Source organism: Salvelinus sp. IW2-2015, linkage group LG19, assembly GCF_002910315.2.
Source record: "Salvelinus sp. IW2-2015 linkage group LG19, ASM291031v2, whole genome shotgun sequence".
NCBI classification, from domain to species: Eukaryota; Metazoa; Chordata; class Actinopteri; order Salmoniformes; family Salmonidae; genus Salvelinus; species Salvelinus sp. IW2-2015.
Genome location: NC_036859.1, coordinates 19,673,149 through 19,696,690, shown reverse-complemented (window position 1 = coordinate 19,696,690; position 23,542 = coordinate 19,673,149). Strand labels below are relative to the sequence as shown.

Here is a 23,542-nt window from a genome sequence, read left to right as displayed (position 1 = left end):
GGTGTTGAAACCTAATCCCACATCTTCTTTGCCAGCTGCTCCCCCCTCTTCTCAACATGTGTCTCTGGATCCTGTATCTCTCAGGTGACTGCAAAGTAACCTCAGCCCTGCCAGCTGCCCCAACCATCAGACCAGAGTGGCCTGCTATCTTAATGCGCTATGACTAGGGTTGCAAAGGGAGGGTACATTACTGGTAACTTTATAAGTTTACCAGTAAACAACCAGAATTTTGTAAACGTTCAAGGATTTTATGGAATTTTCATAACATGTCAAATATATAAAATAATAAAATAAGATGATTTTATAATTWAAAAAAATGAAATGACAAATCTAAATGATCCTAAATGTAATAAAATAGCATATTTTCTTTTTTCATATTTATTTTTATAGTAGAGGTATCATTGTATGTTTTATTTGCCATCAGACCACCCATAGGACGCACAGTCACACTGCAATCACAGTACTTGCAGTGGGTTCTTGGCCCTGCAGAATAAGTTGTCACATTGATACTTTATTCTGAATGCCATCTGCCATCACTRTCCCCAGAAGACTTCTCATCCAGTGCAGCATGTATCTTCTTCACATTAGAGGGGTTCTTATGCAGCACAGTTTCAGATAATACAGTGGAACGCCATGTATGCTCAGCCACTGACAACTTCACTGAAGTATGAGATTACTTTGAGCTGGATGCCTACACATGCAGATGTAGACAGATATCTTGTTTGACAATCAGGATGAAGATTGAATCTGTCCTTAGTGGGTAAATATGGAAATTATTTTGCCCATTCAACCTTCATGTCAAGGTTGCCATGGGAAAATGGGCTTGGGATTCATTCAATAAGATCTAATGAAGAATATGAATATCATAATGGCAAAGAAATTGACATTTTACCACCCCAAAAGGAGGAGTGCAATAGATCATTCTACAATACCACTTTTATTATGAATTCAGACAACCTTTGCCAAAGACTACTCTTGACGAACAACAATGTGAAGAGCTCATGCCTGCCTATTCAAATCAAATCAAATCAAATTTTATTTGTCACATACACATGGTTAGCAGATGTTAATGTGAGTGTAGCGAAATGCTTGTGCTTCTAGTTCCGACAATGTAGTAATAACCAACAAGTAATCTAACCTAACAATTCCACAACTACTACCTTATACACACAAGTGTAAAGGGATAAAGAATATGTACATAAAGATATACGAATGAGTGATGGTACAGAACGGCATAGGCAAGATGCAGTAGATGGTATAGTGTACAGTATATACATATGAGATGAGTAATGTAGGGTATATAAACATAAAGTGGCATAGTTTAAAGTGGCTAGTGATACATGTATTACATAAAGATGGCAAGATGCAGAAGATGATATAGAGTACAGTATATACATATACATATGAGATGAGTAATGTAGGGTATGTAAACATTATATTAAGTGGCATTGTTTAAAGTGGCTAGTCGCATACAGTTTTACATAATTCCATAATTCCCATTATTAAAGTGGCTGGAGTTGAGTCAGTATGTTGGCAGCGGCCACTAAATGTTAGTGGTGGCTGTTTAAACAGTCTGATGGCCTTAAGATAGAGAGCTGTTTTTCAGTCTCTCGGTCCCTGCTTTGATGCACCTGTACTGACCTCGCCTTCTGGATGATAGCGGGGTGAACAGGCAGTGGCTCGGGTGGTTGTTGTCCTTGATGATCTTTATGGCCTTCTCTGTGACATCGGGTGGTGTAGGTGTCCTGGAGGGCAGGTGTTTGCCCCCCGGTGATGCGTTGTGCAGACCTCACTACCCTCTGGAGAGCCTTACGGTTGTGGGCGGAGCAGTTGCCGTACCAGGCGGTGTTACAGCCCGACAAGGATGCTCTCGATTGGTGCATCTGTAAAAGTTTGTGAGTGCTTTTGGTGACAAGCCGATTTCTTCAGCTCCCTGAGGTTGAAGAGGCGCTGCTGCGCCTTCCTCACATGCTGTCTGTGTGGGTGGAGGCCAATTCAGTTTGTCCGTGATGTGTACACCGAGGAACTTAAAACTTTCCACCGTTCTCATTACTCAGCACCTTTGTCAACCCTTGTCGTAGATGTGAATTGATAATAAATTGTAGTTGGTGGTTTTGTGTTCCACCTCTTGCTCATTTCAGAATTCTTTGCCTGAAAGGTCCACACAACAATTCATTGGCTCCTTTGCCTTCTATTGAGTTGATCAAATGTGGAGAAATTAGTGAACAAGGTTATTTATCACACATGGACTTCTACGACAATTTACTCATTTCTGCTCACTCTTATGCAGGGCCCTCACGCTGCCTCCCCTGTAAGAATGACCGTCTCAGTTTACGTAAAACTGAATTAGGTAATCATCAGACTATTATCCAACATCTAAGAGAGTTATATCGTCAGAGTACACCCTTCTCACGCTCCATACTAAACTTGATGATGTTTTAGAAAGACATCATCGTTGTATGGATGCCACATGGTCGCCGAATATACCAGGCTTGACGAGTGCGTGTCGTGTTGTGTATGCATAGGCGAGGTCATACAGGAGAAGGGCTGCAGAACGAACCCGTCTTGGGCTTAGCGAGGGCCTCCTGTAACTCTTGTGGGAGTTTTGGGAGGATTCGCACGCGTGTGTGCGATTTGATGTTGCTTCTTACCGGTACCACATCGATATCCACTATCTCTCTCTCTCTGAAGGGCGCTCTGTCCCAGCGGTGTCAGGAAGTCCAGGGGAGACCTGAGGGTGAGCAACCAAGGTGTGGCGCGGGGTATCTCTCGAGAACCAGCAGAGGTTCTCTTTTCGACGATGTGGTCTACTCTGTCCAGAGCGATGAGTTTTCCTGGGAGTAAGGGTACTATGGGTCGTTTCATGAACATGGGGACGCCCATGTAAGTCGATGAACACGCCTCACTCAACTGCACACATAGGTGTATTCCTCTTGTTCCAGATGGGTTAGGGCACGTGTGCAGTGTGGTTGAGATTGCGTCGTCTGTGGACCTATTGGGGTCGGTAAGTAATTTGGAGTGGGTCCTAGGGTGTCTAGGTAGGGTGAGGTGGATATGGTCTTGACTAAGCTCTCAAAGCCACTTCATGATGACGGAAGTGAGTGCTAACGGGGCGGTAGTCGTTTAGCTCAGTTACCTTAGCTTTCTTGGGGAACAGGACAGCATTGTGGTGTGCTCTGGCCTCGTGGTGATAGCTGCTAGAGGTGGTGTTGTCGCTGTTAGATAGGTGAACCTTCAGACAAGCACACAGCCAGCACCTGGGAATAAGGATTGATTGAATATCTGTGGTCCTTTAACACTCATGCTCCGCTGGCATCGTCTCATTGGAGACGCGGCGAGGGTGGAATTTGCGTCTGGGCCTGGCAGCCGTTGCGAGGGTTAAGCACGTCATTATTTTATAGTATCTTATTGTCTCTATTACTGCTATCTTTTGCGCGCTCTGCACGTCAAGGGATGTCCCGACTACGCGTTTTTTGTGTAGCTGGTGCGGTCCGTGACGTCAGTGAGCAACTGGTATTTGTCCTCCAAAGCGCAGCAAAAAAGTTATTTAGTCTGTCTGGGAGCTAGACATCCTGGTCCGCGACGGGCTGGTTTTCTTTTTGTAATCCGTGATTGACTGTAGACCCTGCCACATACCTCTTGTGTCTGAGCTGTTGAATTGCGACTCTACTTTGTCTCTATACTGGCACTTAGCTTGTTTGATTGCCTTGCGGAGGGAATAGCTACACTATTGAGTTAATCAGGATGAGGATAAGATTAAATAACAGCTTTGAACAGATGCCCTTATTCATTATTTACAGACTGCCTCTGTGAACCATTAGAGGGAGATTTTCCTAACTGTCAGCAGGAAGTTAACTGAGCACAACAATAAAACTAACACACTCACAAGGAAAAGCACCATCCCTCTATCATAGACCTATCCACACATAGACAACTGAATAATGAATGAAAACTTTCTTCCAATAATAATGCTAATTGTCAATGTAGATGTTAATTTTGTATAATGTACGTGCATGGTTGGGGAGTAACGGATTACATGTAATCTGTTACATGTAAGGCATTAAAAAAAACGGTAACTGTAATCTGTTATGTTACCAGCTAAAATATTGTAATCAGATTACAGATACTTTTGAAAAACTAGATGATTACTTCGAGGATTACTTTTAAATTCAGAAAGGATGTTTGTGGGAAAAAAATATTTGACACTTCTCTGTTTTCTCAATGACATTCAAATCAGCATTGAAAAAAGGCTGAGCGAGTCTGACCACAAGTCAAGAGACCACTATGATGACAGACCAAATGTGTTTGATGGATCGCAGGAAAAGGCTTTTGTAGGCTACAGTCCAAGCTAAGTCTTCCAATGGTGCGAGTGCTGTTGGCATCCAAAGATTATCCAATTTGAATAAACGCTTGGAGGTAAGGATGACAGCAGGGGTGTAGTCTACGGCGATACGGATATCACTTATTATTGATATCTACATAACGYATTGATGTGAATCACACTGCTGCTCTCTCAATTAGTTATTTGCGCCTTACATATTGTGGTTGTTGTGGATGGCTGTTCACAAATCTAAATGTGTATTTGAACCAAATAATGGTTGAATTCAAGAAGTTTAAGCTGCCTATCAATCATTGTTTTTGAAACCAGTGAAAAATGCGTTATTGCAACAGCTGCATAATGTGGATCCCAGCCTATGGAGCAAAAGTGGGGCTTGATTAAAAAAAAATCATTGACCTAATGGACACATGCTCAAACTCAAACACTTTTGATAGACTTAAAAGGGCAATCTGTAGTTGCTACGTCCATTTTTGGACTTCTAAATTATATATATATATATATATATACATCCATTAATTCTTGAAGAATATAACTTAGAAGTGCCTCATGAGCTTAGTTCAAGTGTCACACTCCATGAGAACCCAAAATATAAGCTTGTTTTATTCCAATGTTTGTAAACATTGTAAATGTAAACAAACACTGTATAGCCTCATAACATGTTTAAAACAATATTTTTATATCATGGATGGTCAGTCTTTGCATCCATAAATCTGAGAGTGGTTACATTTCTCCAGGCCCATCCCTCAACTTTTTCTCAAAACAGAGGCGGGGCAACCGTTTTGTTATTGTTTCATCTGTGGATTTATAAAGATATCAAAGTGTGACCAACAAAAAGTAAACAATAGGCCTATAGCAAGTGCATATGGCATTCATTTTTCACATGTAAATAGCATATTTCAGTAATGCCAAAAGCATGCCATTCCATGAGCGCAGCATTTATTTTTCAATACTTCCATATTTCCAAGTCCTATTCTGGAAGATCAAAGGGTATAACATTTACTGGAATGGCTGGAATTCTGATAAACTTTGGTTTTCGATGAAAATATATAATTTAATTGATTTATTATATGTATATGTTTATTTATATATGAAAGTGATGGGTTATAAGAAACCTACATTACCAACCCATAAAGTAAAATATAACATCCATATTTAGCCTGCTATGTAAACTTTAACGTTGATTTATCCTGCAATAGATGTCGTTCAGTTGGTAACATACATGTTTGTCTTCTTCTAATGCCTCAAGGGGAAAGTAATCTAAAAGTAACGGAATGTAATCAGATTACGTTACTGAGTTTGGGTAATCCAAAAGTTATGTTACTGATTACAATTTTGGACAGGTAACTAGTAACTGTAACAGATTACATTTAGAAAGTAACCTACCCAACCCTATGTATGTGTGGATATCTCAAAATGTAAAAGAAGGGTAGGATTTTTAAAAACATTGATGTAACTTCAGAGAATATCCATATACAGTTGAAGTCGGAAGTTTACATACATTTAGGTTGGAGTCATTAGAACTCGTTTTTCAACCACTCCACAAATTTCTTGTTAGCAAACTATAGGCTTGGCAAGTTGGTCAGGACAAAAACTTTGTGCATGACACAAGTCATTTTTCCAACAATTGTTTACAGACAGATTATTTCACTTATAATTCACTGTATCACAATTCCAATTGGTCAGAAGTTTACATACATTAAGTTGACTGTGCCTTTATACAGTTAGGAAAATTCCAGAAAATTATGTCATGGCTTTAGAAGCTTCTGATAGGCTAATTGACATCATTTGGTCAATTGGAGGTTGACCTGTGGATGTATTTCAAGGCCTACCTTCAAACTCAGTGCCTCTTTGCTTGACATCATGGGAAAATCAAAAGAAATCAGCCAAGACCTCTGATGAATAATTGTAGACCTCCACAAGCCTGGTTCATCCTTGGGAGCATTTCCAAATGCTTGAAGGTACCATGTTCATCTGTACAAACAATAGTACGCAAGTATAAACACCATGGGACCACGCAGCCATCCTACCGCTCAGGAAGGAGATGCGTTCTGTCTCCTAGAGATGAAGGTACTTTGGTGCGAAAAGTGCAAATCAATCCCAGAACAGCAGCAAAGGACCATGTGAAGATGCTGGAGGAAACGGGTACAATATCGGCATATCCTGAAAGGCCGCTCAGCAAGGAAGAAGCAACTGCTCCAAAACCGCCATAAAAAAGCCAGACTATGGTTTCCAACTGCACATAAGGAAAAAATACGTACTTTTTGGAGAAATGTCCTCTGGTCTGATGAAACAAAAATGGAACTGTTCGGCCAGTATGACCATCGTTGTGTTTGGAGGAAAAAGGGGGACGCTATCGTAGCTGAATCAGAATTAGTTAGGTAACATAGATAAATAAGATGTTTTATTTACTTTCATAATATGCTTATGTGAGATACTTGTCATTAGAATGTCTCTTTGGACTATACTGTCGGCAGTTGCATTTTCCTTTCTTCTCTAGGGAAAAGTCACTTGGGGCCCAGAGAGGGGAGAGGTCAGGCTTGTCTTTTACATGTCTGGTAATATGCAGAATATCAGAATGAAACATTGTCTTCATATGTGAACAGGTTTGAACATTGTCGTCTATGTGAATATATCAAATCAAGTCAAATCAAGTTTATTTTATATAGCCCTTCGTACATCAGCTAATATCTCGAAGTGCTGTACAGACACCCAGCCTAAAACCCCAAACAGCAAGCAATGCAGGTGTAGAAGCACGGTGGCTAGGAAAAACTCCCTAGAAAGGCCAAAACCTAGGGAGAAACCTAGAGAGGAACCAGGCTATGAGGGGTGGCCAGTCCTCTTCTGGCTGTGCTGGGTGGAGATTATAACAGAACTATGCCAAGATGTTCAAAATGTTCATAAGTGACAAGCATGGTCAAATAATAATCATGAATAATTTTCAGTTGGCTTTTTCATAGCCGATCATCAAGAGTTGAAAATAGCAGGTCCGGGACAGGTGGCGGTTCCATAACCGCAGGCAGAACAGCTGAAACTGGAATAGCAGCAAGGCCAGGTGGACTGGGGACAGCAAGGAGCCATCACGCCCGGCAGCCCCGACGCACGGTCCCAGGGCTCAGGTCCTCCGAGAGAGAGAAAGAGAGAGAGAAGGAGAGAATTAGAGAGAGCCAAGATTTTCAAAAATGTTCATAAATGACAAGCATGGTCAAATAATAATCAGGAATAAATGTCAGTTGGCTTTTCATAGCCGATCATTAAGAATTGAAAACAGCAGGTCTGGGACAGGTAGGGGTTCCATAACCGCAGGCAGAACAGTTGAAACTGGAATAGCAGCAGGGCCAGGCGGACTGGGGAGAGCAAGGAGTCATCATGCCCGGTAGTCCTGACGTATGATCCTAGGCTCCGGTCCTCCGAGAGAGAGAAAGAAAGAGAGAAGGAGAGAATTAGAGAGAGCCAAGATTTTCAAAATGTTCATAAATGACAAGCATGGTCAAATAATAATCAGGAATAAAAGTCAGATGGCTTTTCATAGGCGATCATTAAGAGTTGAACAGGTAGGGGTTCCATAACAGCAGGCGAACAGTTGAAACTGGAATATATCTGTTAAACCATGTGAAGGGCTCCACAATGTCTGTACTCCAGTCACTCCCTCCTCTTCCCATTGGGGGGAGGAGTATGGCAGTGTCTGGAACCATTGTATTACCCCTCTGATGTTGCACTAATCTTGAGATAGTATATGACCTAGAAGTCACTCCCCTCAGTGAGCTTGTCCAGGGGTGGGGTGTATTTGAGATGGGAGTATCTAAAGTTGACAATTGATATATGCCATTGGATGAGGTAATGTTTTGGTACTATGAAGTACCAAGAACGAGATCAGAACCTCGTCTTAGAGACCAAACTGAACGATAATTTATAGCTAATGCTATCTGGCTATGGGATACTCCTCTCTCAAGTAAAAGGCCCTTTGTGAAGTTCCTGGGATCTGTGGTTCGTCATGTGAGTTGAGAGGGGTGTATCTTTGCTATAAAAGATACTAGAATTATTTTGTAAGCACTCTCAGAATTCATTTATAGACACTGAATTGACCTGGTGAAGCTCATATGAATTAAAGATTAAGTTTAAGTATAACTCTGACTTGTGTGTGGTTTATACTCTCATCATTTCGTAATACAGGAAATTACCACGACAACGCTTGCAAGCCGAAGAACACCATCCCAACCGTGAAGCACGGGTGTGGCAGAATCATGTTGTCGGGGTGCTTTGCTGCAGGTGGGACTGGTGCGCTTCACAAAATAGATGGCATCATGAGGAATGGAAAATTCTGTGGATAGATTTAAGTAACATCTTAAGACATCAGTTAGGAAGTTAAAGCTTGGTCGCAAATGGGTCTTCCAAATGGACAATGACCCCAAGCATACTTCCAAAGTTGAGGCAAAATGGCTTAAGGACAATAAAGTCAAGGTATTGAGTGGCCATCACAAAGCCCTGACCTCAATCCTGTAGAAAATTTGTGGGCAGAACTGGAAAAGCGTGTGCGATCAAGGAGGCCTACAAACCTGACTCAGTTACATCAGCTCTGTCAGGAGCTTATTGTGGGAAGCTTGTGGAAGGCTACCCAAAATGTTTGACCCAAGTTAAACAATTTAAAGGCAATGCTACCAAATACTAATTGAGTGTTGTAAACTTCTGACCCACTGGGAAAGTGATGACAGAAATACAGGCTGAAATAAATAATTCTCTCATCTATTATTCTGACATTTCACATTCTTTAAAATAAAGTGGTGATTTTTACTAGGATTAAATGTCAGGAATTGTGAAACTGAGTTTAAATGTATTTGGCTAAGATGTATGTAAACTTCCGACTTCAACTGTATATATACAGTACCAGTCAAAAGTTTGGACACACCTACTCATTCAAGGGTTTTTCTTTATTTTTACTATTTTCTACATTGTAGAATAATAGCGAAGACATCAAAACTATGAAAGAACACATATGGAATCATGTATTAAACAAAAAAATGTTTAAACAAATCAAAATATGTCTTTTTTAGATTCTTCAAAGTAGCCACACGTTGCCTTTTTGACAGCTTTGCACACTCTTGGCATTCTCTCAACCAGCTTCATGAGGAATGCTTTCCAACAGTCTTGTCGGCTGCTTTTCTTTCACTCTGCGGTCCAACTCATCCCAAACCATCTCATGGGTGGAGGTCAGGTGATTGTGGAGGCCAGGTCATCTGATGCAGCACTCAATCACTCTCCTTCTTGGTCAAATAGCCCTTACACAGCCTGGAGGTGTGTTGGGTCATTGTCCTGTTGAAAAACAAATGATAGTCCCACTAAGCGCAAACCAGATGGCGTATAGGTGCAGAATGCTGTAGTAGCCATGCTGGTTAAGTGTGCATTGAATTCTAAAAAAATCACTGACAGTGTCACCAAAGCACCCCCACACCATCACACCTCCTCCATGCTTCATGAACCACACATGCGGAGATCATCCATTCACCTACTCTGCGTCTCACAAAGACACGGCGGTTGGAACCAAAAATCTCAAATTCAGACTCATCAGGCCAAAGGACAGACTTCAACGGTCTAATGTCCATTGCTCGTATTTCTTGGCATAAGCAAGTCTTTTATTATTATTAGTGTCCTTTAGTAGCTGTTTCTTTGCAGCAATTCGACCATGAAGACCTGATTCACGCAGTTTCCTCTGAACAGTTAATGTTGAGATGTCTGTTACTTGAACTCTATGAAGCATTTATTTGGGCTGCAATCTAAGGTGCAGTTAACTCTAATGAACTTATCCTCTGCAGCATAGGTAACTGGGTCTTCCTTTCCTGGGGCGGTCCTCATGACAGCCACTTTCATCATAGCGCTGATGGTTTTTCAGACTGCACTTGAAGAAACGGATTGATTGACTTTTATGTCTTAAAGTAATGATGGACTGTCATTTCTCTGCTTATTTGAGCTGTTCTTGCCATAATATGAACTTGGTATTTTACGAAATAGGGCTATCTTCTGTATACCACCCCTACCTTGTCACAACACAACTGATTGGCTCAAACCCATTAATAAGGAAAGAAATTCAGGAAAGAAATTAACTTTTAACAAGGCATACCTGTTAATTGAAATGCATTCCAGGTGACTACTGCATGAAGCTGGTTGAGAGAATGCCAAGAGTGTGCAAAGCTGTCATCAAGGTAAAGGGTGGCTACTTTGAAGAATCTCAAATATTAAATATGTTTTGATTTGTTTAACACTTTTTTGTTACTACATGATTCCATGTGTTATTTCATAGTTTTGATGTCTTCACTATTATTCTACAATGTAGAACATTTAAAAAAATAAAGAAAAACCATTGAATGAGTAGGTGTGACCTAACTTTTGACTGGTACTGTAAGTATTCAGACCCTTAGCTATGAGACTTGCAATTGAGCTCAGGTGCATCCTGTTTCCATTGATCATCCTTGACATGTTTCTACAACTTGATTGGATTCCACCTGCGGTAAATTCAATTGATGTACATGATTTCGAAAGGCACTGGTCTATATGTCTCACAGTTTACAGTGCATGTCAGAGCAAAAACAAAGCATTGAGGTCGAAGGAATTGTCCGTAGAGCTCCGAGACAGGATTGTGTCGAGGCACAGATCTGGGTAAGGGTACCAAAAAATGTCTGCAGCATTGAAGGTCTCCAAGAACACAGTGGCCTCCATCATTCTTAAACGGAAGAAGTTTGGAACCACCAAGACTCTTCCTAGAGCTGGCCGCCCGGCCAAACTGAGCAATCGGAGGAGAAGGGCCTCGGTAAGGGAGGTGACCAAGAACCCGATAGTCACTCTGACAGAGCTCCAGAGTTCCTCTGTGGAGATGGGAGAACCTTCCAGAAGGACAACCATCTCTGCAGCACTCCACCAATCAGGCCTTTATGGTAGAGTGGCCAGGCAGAAGCCACTCCTCAGTAAAAGGCACATGACAACACACTTGGAGTTTGCCAAAAGGCACCTAAAGACTCCCAGACCATGAGAAATAAGATTCTCTGGTCTGATGAAACCAAGATTGAACTTTTTGGACTGAATGCCAAGCGTCACGTCTGGAGGAAACCTGACACCATCCCTACGGTGAAGCATGGTGGTGGCAGCATCATGCTGTGTGGATGTTTTTCAGCCACAGGGACTGGGAGACTAGTCAGGATAAAGGCAAAGATGAATGGAGCAAAGTACAGCGAGATCCTTGATGAAAACCTACTCCAGAGCGGTCAGGACCTCAGACTGGGGGCGACGGTTCACCTTCCAACAGGACAACGACCCTAAGCACACAGCCAAGACAACGCAGGAGTGGCTCCGGGTCAAGTCGTCGGAATGTCTGAATGACCGTGGAATGAGTAGGTGTGTCCAAACATTTGACTGGTACTGTATATGTATATGTGTGTAGGAAAATTGCTGCAGGGACTTGCTTCCATTCATCCACAAGAGCATTAGTGGGGTAGGCCACTGACAGTTGGGCGATTAGGCCTGGCTCGCAGTCTGCGTTCTAATTCATCCCAAAGTTTTTCAATGGGGTTAAAGTCAGGGCTCTGTGCAGGCCAGTTACACCACTCCAGCCGACACTTGGTATTGCGAATGGTTATTTTAGGCTTGTGTGCAGCTGCTCTGCCATGGAAACCCATTTCATGAAGCCCCCTGACGTACAGTTCTTGTGCTGACGTTGCTTCCAGAGGCAGTTTGGAACTCGGTAGTGAGTGTTGGCAACAGAGGACAGACAATTCTTATGTGCTTCAGCGGTCCTGTTCTGGAAGCTTGTGTGGCCTACCACTTCGCAACTGAGTCATTGTTGCTCCTAGATGTTTCCACTTCACAATAACAGCACTTACAGTTGACTGGAGCAGCTCTAGCAAGGCAGAAATTTGACAAACTGACTTGTTGGAAAGGTAGCATCCTATGACAGTTCCATACTGAAATCCACTGAGCTCTTCAGTAAGGCCATTTTTTAACCTTTATTTAACTAGAAAAGTCAGTTAAGAACAAATTCTTATGTACAATGATGGCCTAGGAACAGTGGGTTAACTGCCTTGTTCAGGGGCAGAACAACAGATTTTTACCTAGTCAGCTCAGGGATTCGATCTAGCAACCTTTCCATTACTGGCCCAACACTCTAACCACTCGGCTACCTGCCGCCCATTCTACTGCCAATGTTTCCCTATGGAGATTGCATAGGTGTGTGCTCGATTTTATACACGTCAGCAACAGGTGTGGCTGAAATAGCCGCATCTACTAATTTGAAGGGGTGTCCGAATACTTTTGTATATAAATCTATACACAAAAAAAACATATTTTTGCATAAACTGATTTAAGTGTTTTCAGAATGAAATAGTGTGTGGTCATCACTGTGAGAAGCAGATGGGAGATCATAATTCATCTGGGGCAATCTAAAAAAATAACACAAGTCTTCCAATGAARCAGAATGCAATTTAAGCATAATCTAAATGACTCATTGAAGTAACATAAACCATGTGGTGATTTAGAGACAGTGATAGACTAGTTTTTCATTAACACACTGGAACAACTATAGATCACCTAGAAGAAATGCAACGTTAGCATGTTCCTAACAAGCAATAAGTCTAGCATATGCTGTTGTTTTGGTAAATTATTGCAAAGAACTATGGCTGTGTTTACAGACAGTTGATCAAACCTGATCTTTTTTTTCACTAATTGGTCTTTTGACCAATCAGATCAGCTCTGAAAAAGACGCGAAAACATCAGATATGATTGGTCAAAAGACCAATTAGTTGAAAAAATATCAGAATTGGGCTGCCTGTGTAGGTAGCCATTCAACTAGCTGCTGCTAGAAAAGCTACATTCATGCGTATGTCTATGGCTGTGTTTACACAGGCAGCCTAATTCTGATATTTCATACTAATTGGTCTTTTAACCAATCAGATCAGCGCTTTTGCCAATAATTGGGGAAAAGATCAGAATTGGGCAACCTGTGTAAACGCAGCCTATGATAAAAAAAATGTAAACCGTGCAGTTACTTTTCATTTAAGAGAAAAAACTGCATTTTGTCTGCCAAGTGGGCTGTGTTTACACAGTCAACCCAATTCTTAGATCTTTACACTAATTGGTCTTTTGCCCAATCAGATCAGCTATTTGCCAACACTTGTGCAAAATATCAAAATTGGTCTGTCTGTGTAAACGCAGCTGTGTTTTACAAAAGCGTTAAAAGTCAGGGTTAACTAGGTACAGCCAGGATAAAGGTCAGCTGGGTTTCTGGGAAAAGGACTCTTCCCATCTCGATAAGAAAAGGCAAATACACATGATGTTTCAGAAGCCCCGTTTATACCTGGTTGTAACTTGCGTCCTTTGTACTGATTTTCTCCACATTCTGATCTTGCCCACATTTTTAGACAGGTGTAGACAATCAAAAGACAGATCATTCTGCCCACCTCCGGAGGTAGTCAGACACGCATTGTGTCTGGATATCTTACAAGTGTAGACAGATCTGGACAGAGATACCATTTAAATCATAATTATTCCACCCTCTAAAATCATTGGCAAGTGGCACAATTAACTGATTACATCAATATGTGTCTTACAAAATAATATTTMTTTAGTTATTGTAAGAATAGCTGTGAAATACTTTGCATAAAGAAAGGGACCAGGAAATCTGGTCACAATGCAGACAATGGACAGATTGATAACATACACATTTAAATACCATCTGTGGTCACATTTCAGGAAATGTTGGCACAAACAGAATGTAGATAAGATCAGGACAAAGGACCCATGTTAAAATCAGGTTCAAACGGGACTAGAGAGAGGTATGATTACGGACTTTTACATGCCAGGTGTCGTGCAGAGCAGATTGTTTTTGTCCTTGGGCATTCCACTGCTCTGTGTGAACTCCTCTGCAGAGGACAGACATCAAAAGTCTACAGCCGTGCTCACACGCTGAGGAGCTGTTAAACTGAGTACTTTATTCTGAAGGCACAGGGTTGCACGCTCACCAGACGTGACTGCTGCTGGGATAAGATGAATACAGAATCCCCATGGATGAGAAAGTAGGAGGGGGGGGGGGGGGGGGGGGGTTTTTCATGTGAAGGTAAATGATACACATATCACAGTTAGGTATAGATAGGTGTAATGAAAACTATGTACACTCTCTCTCTCTGTTTCTCTCCCTCTAGTCTAACACATACTTACACCCAAAACTAAATACAGTACACACACATTAAAAAAAACAATTTGCATACAGTCATTGACATATCCAATTAAAGCACCAACATCAGAAAAATAGTATCTTAAGTAAATCCCACAGCGGTGCAGCTCACCAGACGTGACTGCTGCTGGGATAAGATGGATACAGTACCCCCATGGATAAGCGAGAGACAGAGACATAGCGAGAGAGAGAGAGAGTGGGGGGGTTAAAATGTCAAGGTAAATGATACACGTGTCACAGTTAGGTATAGATAGGTGAAATGAAAACTATGTACAGTGCCTTCAGGAACTATTCAGATCCCTTGACTTTTTCCGCTTTTTGTTAGGTTACAGCCTTACTCTAAAATGGATTAAATCGTTTTTTTCCCTCATCAATCTACACACAATACCCCATAATGACAAAGCAAAAACAGGTTTTTAGGCATTTTTGAAAAATCACATTTACATAAGTAATCAGAGCCTTTACTCAGTACTTTGTTGAAGCACCTTTTGCAGCAATTACAGCCTCGAGTCTTCTTGGGTATGACTCTACAAGTTTGGCACACCTGTATTTGGGGAGTATCTCCCATTCTTCTCTGCAGATCCTCTCAAGCTCTGTCAAGTTGGATGTGGTGCGTTGCTGCACAGCTATTTTCAGGTCTCTCCAGAGATGTTCAAATGGGTTCAAGTCCTGGCTCTGGCTGTGCCACTCAAGGACATTCAGAGACTTGTCCCAAAGCCACTCCTGCGTTGTCTTGGCTGTGTGCTTAGGGTCGTTGTCCTGTTGGAATGTGAACCGTCGCCCCAGTCTGAGGTTCTGATCTTTATTTTTTACAGTTTTCTACATTGTAGAATAATAGTGAAGACATCAAAAATATGAAATAACACATAAGGAATCATGTATTAACCAAAAAAGTGTTAAACAAATCAAAATATATTTTCGATTCTTCAAAGTAGCCACCCTTTGCCTTGATGACAGCTTTGCACACTCTTGGCATTCTCTCAACCAGCTTCACCTGGAATGCCTTTCCAACAGTCTTGAAAGAATTCCCACATATGCTGAGCACTTTGTGGCTGCTTTTCCTTCACTCTGCGGTCCAACTCATCCCAAACCATCTCAATTGGGTTGAGGTCGGGCGATTGTGGAGGCCAGGTCATCTGATGCAGCACTCTATCACTCTCCCTTCTTGATCAAATAGCCTTTACACAGCCTGGAGTGTGTTGGGTCATTGTCCTGTTGAAACACATTTGCACAGAGTCATTGAAAAATCCAATTACAGCACCAACATCAGAAAAATAGTATCCTAAATAAATCCATCCCCCAATTTTTTATATTTTTATATTATATTTTATATTATATTTTTTACAAAACAACAACCTGCACTTTTATTTTTCCTACTAGCACTAACTTTGCTGATAACTTGTTTATTGAGGGAAAATGTACTTACTAGGACTGTGATATGTGGTTGTCTCACCTAGTTATCTTAAAATGAATGCACTTATTGTATTGTCACTCTTGGATAAGACGTCTGCTAAATGACTAAATAGTAAAAACAAAGAGTTACACAATTTAGCAGTCACACTCCAGCAGTTCTGAGGTCTAACTGGTGCATATTCTCTCACACACACACACACACACACACACACACACACACACACACACACACACACACACACACACACACACACACACACACACACACACACACACACACACACACACACACACACACACCACACAACACCACACACACACACACACACACACACACACAGAGAGAGAGGTTCTGTCACTTGTCTTTATTTAGAGGTTAAATTGTCCAGTACATATATCAATGCAGTGTTAATTTCCTCAACAAAAATAGTGACTAAAATATTCCTCAAACATCTATTTTTCAGTGTCAATTGATGAGACTAAAATTTAAAAAAAACATTAATTTCAGTTAACTAAAACAAGACGAGACTAAATTATCTGGGAGAGATTGAGAGCTTTTCAGTGGTAAGCACAATTACAGTTTACACACAAAAACTTTTCATGTCACACGATTTTTGAAACCTCTCACTCAAAGTGCAAAACTACAAACCAAATATCCAAAACCATAAGCTATTTCTCAGCCTTTGACTCAGTTGTCAATTGCATAAAACACTTTTTTCAAAACACTACACACAATTCTCTACCTAAAACACAAAAATCTAACAGGAAGTGACTTACTTTCCTTTTCCAAACACAACCAATCAAAATGCTACACTTATTCACCAGGTCACACACACACACTCCTCACATGTGCAAACACTAATAGCTTAACTGATCACTAACCAATCACTGCTTTACTGTAGTATAGGCCTATAAATAGGTCAAAGGTCAGATTACCTGTTTTGAACAATGGATGCCAACAATGGACAGAGAGCAAGAGGAGTAGGAGGGAGAGGAAGGGGAAGGGGAAGAGGAAGAAGAGGACGAGGGCAAAGAAGAGAAGGAAGGAGAGCCATCTCTGATGAGATTAGGGCAACACTTGTTGATCATGTGATCAACCACGGTTTGACCATGAGAGAGGCTGGACTGAGAGTCCAGCCCAACTTGAGTCGATTTACAGTGGCGTCCATAATTCGAACCTTCAGAAATGAGAACAGGTATGCAACTCTCTAATGACTATTTTAGCATTACAGTAATGTACTGTAAAATACGTATGACTGCATAGTATTGCATAAACATTTGTAACTCTAAGCCATCCATTTACTGCATTGAATGAATGAGGTTGGTTATCATGCTGTACTACATTTTTTTGTACATTGTTTACAGTTCCTATGCTGAACACATACTGTGTTTGGATTCTGTACAGAGTGGAACGGCAAAGACATCATGGAGGACGAGGACGCTTGTTTACAGATGTACAAGAGACTGCATTTATAAATATGGTTTTGGCCAACAMTGCAATTAGGATTCGAGAGATAAGAGAGCATATCTTGAATAATGACACCATATTTAACAACATCAATGCTGTAAGCCTGTCGACCACACAACGCATCCTCCAACGGCACCGAGTGACGATGAAACAACTTTACAAGGTGCCATTTGAGAGAAACTCTGACAGAGTCAAGAATATGCGACATGACTTTGTAGAGGTATGTATGCAACACYACTTCCAGTACTTCAGACATACCATATTTACTCATCTGTATATCCTTTTGTCTGTTACAGAGAGTATTGGAGCTGGATGCCCATGTAATTCGCCATGAATTTATTTATGTGGATGAGGTTGGCTTCAACCTCMCCAAMACCAGGCRCCGCRGAWKAAATGTAATAGGACAGMGKGCAATTACCAATGTYCCTGGACAGCGTGGGGGTAATATAACTATGTGTGCTGCCATCACTCAAAACGGGGTCCTCCATCACAATGCCACACTGGCCATATGCTCACTTTTCTGGATGCAATTTACACAATGCTTGTCCCTGATCCAGATCAGGAGCCTGCTATATTTGTGGTTTTATGGGACAATATTAGTTTTCTACCGGGCTGTTCTGGTCCAAAACTGGTTTGCCACCCATCCACAATTTGTAGTTTTGTACCTACCCCCATATTCACCTTTTCTAAATCCCATAGAGGAATTATTTCTCAGCCTGGCGCTGGAAAGTGTATGATCGCCAACCCTATGCCTGCATGCCGCTTCTCCAGGCAATGGAGGACGCATGTGGGGATATAGAGGTTGCCTCTGTCCAAGGTTGGATACGCCATGCTAGGAGATACGTTTTCTCTTGCCAAACATCGAGGGAAGTATCTTGTGATGTGGACGAAGTTTTGTGGCCAGACCCAGGCCGGAGAAGAGATGAAGCGTAGCTTAGCACTGGTGACTGCCCCCCCCTACCAATTCCTGGACTGCCCCCCCGGGACCCCACACACACAATTGTGTTCTTTACTGTATTCTAAAGAATATACTTTTGGTTTACATATGTTTATGTTTTTTTTTGTATGCTACTGTATACAACAGTAATGTTTGGCCTAATAAATATTTTCTGTTTCTACATTGCATTGGTGTTTACAGTGTACTTGTTACCCCTCTCAGCAGATTACTTTCACTGTAGAACATTGTATTGAAAYGTAKATATAAGCCTATGAAAGACYAAAKAGCTTTAGATTTAGAACAACAGTGTTTACATGGTATATCCAAAAATGTACTATTATGAAAGCAGTGTTTGCCATTTGATGCAAATSCTTMATTCTGACATGTKTTTATGSCATTTTGAATGCAGTGTTACATTTTGAAGGAGATGTGAGGCATTTTGCATTTTGTGTGTGCAGTTTTGGGAATTGTGTGTAGAGTTTTGAAAAAAGGAGACAGTTTTGAAAACGTGCGTAAGCAGTTGGAAAAAACTGTAATATTAGCAGTTTGCAGCACAGTTCAGCAGTGGGAAGGACTGCTGCCACACCCTGCATCAGCTGGTGAGCTGCAGGGGAGCAAGCAATGAGTGTGGGCAGACAAGCATACAGGTTGCGCTCAGGCTCTGCTTCGGTTTATACACTCTTGCTTCCCCGTAGCTAACCAGTTACCACCAGTCTTCTAGTTAATTCACTACCCTTTGCCTGGTTAAGAAACACAAGCTACTTTATGAAATTCAAAGCAACAGCATTAGCGACCGCATTTTACATTGATAAAGCATGTCGCAGGCCATTCTAAAACTATTCTACTTGCAGACCAGACCATTCAACCAGAATGACTGGGTTTACCACGGCTTTAGGGCACCATTCTGGCGCCACCAATAGAGGGCGGCCTGAGAACGTTCATAACCAAATGAAGCGACCGAGTGACTGAGGTGACACCTATGAATAGCTGACAACATGGGGTGGTTCAACAGGACCACATTTTCTGAAAGCTCCGACAGAAATATGCTATGTAGAACAAACATGCCTCTCTGACATGTTGAATAATTGATGTTGGCTCTATTCATGGGATTTATATAGACCCACTCCTTATTAGATATAACTGTGTGGCCTACCTGTCTGTGGAAAAAAACTAGCAGGTTACCTAGGTTTCCCCATTAGCTCACAGAAAAAACTTGACCTTTTTCAAATACAATTTTATTGTTTGCTTGTTTTAGTCAATTACAAAACGACATTTAATAAAAGTACAACATGTCTAAAGATTAATCTTCTCACAGGCTCTATTTCCCTACTTGGGAGCATTACGAAACGTAGGTCAGGACTTTTGACCTGGCTACATAAAACAACACAGCAGCTTTTCGGCATGTTTTGTTATTTCTGTATACAAAGCGTCAATAGGAAAGAATGTTGGTTTTACCCAATTTGTTGTCGTGGGTCAAGGGAATTCTTTATTATTACTACGTGAATACCGACTGGGACTGTCTGCAATGTTCGAGAAAGTTTTGCAACTGAACGTGGCCCTGGTAACATTAACGTTACCAGTAGCATATATGCACACATTTGGTGGCACAGAATTTTTTTTAAATGGATAGCAAGCAATTTATTGACTACATTTTTATTTGCCACTACACTATATCTGACTGGGTAAATAACTTTATTTGGAGTTAATGTGGACCCACTGTCTCAGACTTGACCACTTGGACCAGGACTCGAGCACTGGGACTCAGACATCAGTCATGGGGACTGGTGACTCCATTCGTTACTCGACCAACATTGGTGACTCAAACTTGGACTCGAGCACAGGGGACTTGGGACTCAATTCGGACTTGAGTTTTAGTGACTCGACTGCATCACTGGGCAAAACATTAATTAGCTCCCGTTGAAAGTCATTAGCCCACGTTCTACTTTTGGACACCAATGTGGCTGCGACGTCTGTGGAACGTTGATTACAATGTCACTGACGCGGCCCAGTGACGGAGGTTCAACCCATACTACTTTGCCTATATGTAGGCTGAATTAGGAATGGCCAGATGATTTACATGGCCAGATAATCCTTATATATTCTTATATGTGTTTGTCATTTTTCTGCTGTTGGGAAGGGGAATTTGATGTTATGTTATGCAGAAAAATATGTTGGTAGGACAAGGCTATGTATATTTGTGCACATGGGAGTCAGTGGTTTATGTTTACTATAGGTTAATGAGACAATACAAATGTGATGTGACTAAAATGTGACTGAAATTAAAGGGAATTTAGTTTACTAAAATGGCGCACTGTTTGACAATGACCAGACTTAATCATTATTCAAATGACACAAATGTGACTTAATGTTGCACTGTCGGAACTAGCACAAGCATTTCGCTACACCTACGATAACAACTGCTACACACGTGTATGTGACCAATAACATTTGATTTGATTTGGATGTTATTACAAAGTGAGTAAGACTAGACTAAACCTTTCAAAAAGTGCCCAAATTAACACTGTATCAATGTGCAATATACGTCCAAATGCCAGCTAGCCTACATTTGCACACCTTTGGAAAATGTTATTTGATTACAATATTTCAATGGCACTACTGCAACAACGTTGACACTAGAGCCAACACTCAATTGCCACCTATTTGCTCTGTACGCTTGAGATGCGTTTTGTGGTTTCAACGGACAGCTACGGTGTGTCTACGGTTTCAGGACCATGGATAGCCACTGAATGGGCGCAACTGACAAACGCTTGAATAGGCTACTCTTCGCAGTTTATATAATATCATACCAACAATCAGTCACATTCAGCAATACAAATCCCAACCTCATAGCACGGAATAATTTAGTCATAAATTGCCAAAATAGCCTACTTTATCTCACAGTCAGTTATACATTTCTTCATAATTTAAGTCCAGAGATGGGTGGCCAACGTCCTTGAAGAAAATAAAAATGAGTCACTTGATTTGAGAGTTGTGATTAGAGTGGAAACACCAAGAATCCAGAAAACGTTGAGTACCTCCATCCACCCATTAGATCCCCCCTCTCAAGCTTCAAGTAGAGTTTGTCCTCCCGTTCCAGGTGCAGAAGGACTGAATTGCTCGCAGCCTCTCGAGTGACATCATGGTCCCCGGCGAAAGCTGATATTATAGGATATTCGTTGTGCATCAAGTTTACCTGCAGAGTGTTATGCAATGGGTATGATAAAGACATGAAAAGCACAATTCAATTGCATCACAATACAGACCTCCCTATACACTTACCTGTATAGTCTGTCGGTTGTAAACCTTCACCACATGGAAGCTAAAACTGTAAATGCCTCTTCTTGGTGCTTGAAATACACTCGCTTGCAGCTTGAAATGGTTGCCAATGTTCACTAATACCTGCAATGAGAAAAACATCAAACGTCCTAAAGAGCACAAACATACATTGTCAATATTAGCCTATGAAAAGACACAAATCATGAAAGACATAAATAATCTCGAACCTGGTCAAAGTAGATGGTTGGAGACGTATTGCTCATATCAGAAGGTTCGTGGTTCGTTCCCCTGAGTGCAGAGAAAGCCACTTTAGCACCGCTTGCCCGGACAGATATCCCGAAGGAAGAGGTCAACGCTCCCTCTGCAGACGGGTTCGCATCACAAACCACCAGACACTTTCCCTCCAAAACAAGAGGTTCTGTGTAATTCTGTCCCAGCGAAAAGGCAACGCCAAATCCTAGGAGGACCAATGATATCATGGTACAAAATCGAAGAAACATTGTCTGCTAAACTGTAACACAGTTTATGGTTTGCGATTGCTCTGCTTATCAGTTTTGTGACAATCAGTACCCCTTCAAACCTGCTCTATCTCTCTTTCTTTCATTCTCTCTCTCGCTCTTTCACTCCCTCCCTCCCTCCCTTCCTCACTCACTCATTCACTCACTCACACACAGTATATGTATAGTGTAGTGTCAAGGCTGTGATATGAGTTACACTTGCACCATCAAGTGGTTGGTTGGCAAATGCTAAATGAGCACGTATGCCTGTCTGTATGTGTCTATATAAAATAGGTCAAATGAAAGAAAAGGAGAGTTGCCAGTAGATGGTATTCTGATATTCATGGAAAGCCCAATGTAGACTGTTCTCTGTTAAATCACACCCAGGGTCATATTGACAACATTTTACAGTCAATATGACCTACTTTTTGTACTTAACATTATTGCTTACCATATTGGAACAGATGGTATGTCTGATGATAACTGTTTTCTTCTCAAATCTCTATTAAGTCTATTTGAACTAAAGACTTTAATCTCCGGTTTTGGATCGTCTCCATAATAATCATGTGTCTAAATCTGTCAAAATACTATGTTTTGTAGACAAAGTTGCATCAGAATGATTGTTTAGTGGGTAGAATTTAGGGACTCCTGAACATAGACTACACACCACACTTGGGTGCAGCTCATCCAAACTGCAGCTAAAACTTGCCTTGATATTCCAGGCATGGCACAATTGCTTATGGCTCCGTGCAGATATTGTGTAATTACAGATTTGATACTGACTGTGTCCACAGCGGTCTTAGACTAGCTAGTCTGTGCATATGGATAGCTATGTGCATGTGGTCTCACGAGACCGATACAGTATAATGCCTTCTTATTAGTTACATAATACTTAAAAAGAAACATTCATAGAGAAATATAAACCTTGTTCAACATTCATACATGTTTCATTGTAAGAAAGTGGCATTGCCATTATAATGTGACTGGTGAGTGCGTTTGGGGAATGGACACAGTCAGTGACTGACTCAATTCCTCTGTGTCATCATGAATTCAGATTTTGCTATTCTGTCTGAGTGTGCAAAAAAATTAAGACCTGTTCATTGTCCTGATAAAACTCTGAATAACAACAATCTGCCTCACAGAAACTAAAGCCAGATGGATTGTATTGTCAGATTTGTCTCCCTTCTGTAGAATATCAAGAGAGTTGATTTCTCTTTGGTCTGGAACAGTGAGAAGTAATCCAGCTTTGCAACATTGAGGCAATGTGAATGAAATACGTGTTTGCAATACTTATATGAGAAACTCAAGCTCATCTTTTTCCTCAGAAATATTGAATGATATGGATCTGTTTAAATATACATTTTCTGAAACCTTTATGGAATTCAAAATACTTTACTTTTAC

At 41.1% G+C, this 23,542-nt stretch overlaps 1 protein-coding gene across 1 annotated transcript; it reads right to left on the bottom strand.

The window, feature by feature from the left end:
• Nucleotides 1–19,539: 19,539 nt before the first annotated feature.
• Nucleotides 19,540–22,263, bottom strand: LOC111979814 (cerebellin-2). Its single transcript, XM_024010527.2, has 3 exons — nucleotides 21,871–22,263; nucleotides 21,647–21,766; nucleotides 19,540–21,560 (listed from the first exon to the last, which is right to left on the bottom strand). The coding sequence occupies exons 1-3, from the start codon at nucleotides 22,141–22,143 to the stop codon at nucleotides 21,363–21,365; spliced, it is 591 nt and encodes a 196-aa protein (XP_023866295.1). The 5' UTR covers nucleotides 22,144–22,263; the 3' UTR covers nucleotides 19,540–21,362.
• Nucleotides 22,264–23,542: the final 1,279 nt, after the last annotated feature.

Bases quoted from the DNA above. Each gene is read 5' to 3' on its own strand.
- LOC111979814 (XM_024010527.2), bottom strand. From the start codon at position 22,143: ATGTTTCTTCGATTTTGTACCATGATATCATTGGTCCTCCTAGGATTT. The intron at 21,767-21,870 runs GTTCGAGATTAT...TTCTCATTGCAG, and splicing joins CAACCATCTACTTTGACCAG to GTATTAGTGAACATTGGCAA. The intron at 21,561-21,646 runs GTAAGTGTATAG...AACACTCTGCAG, and splicing joins ACAACCGACAGACTATACAG to GTAAACTTGATGCACAACGA.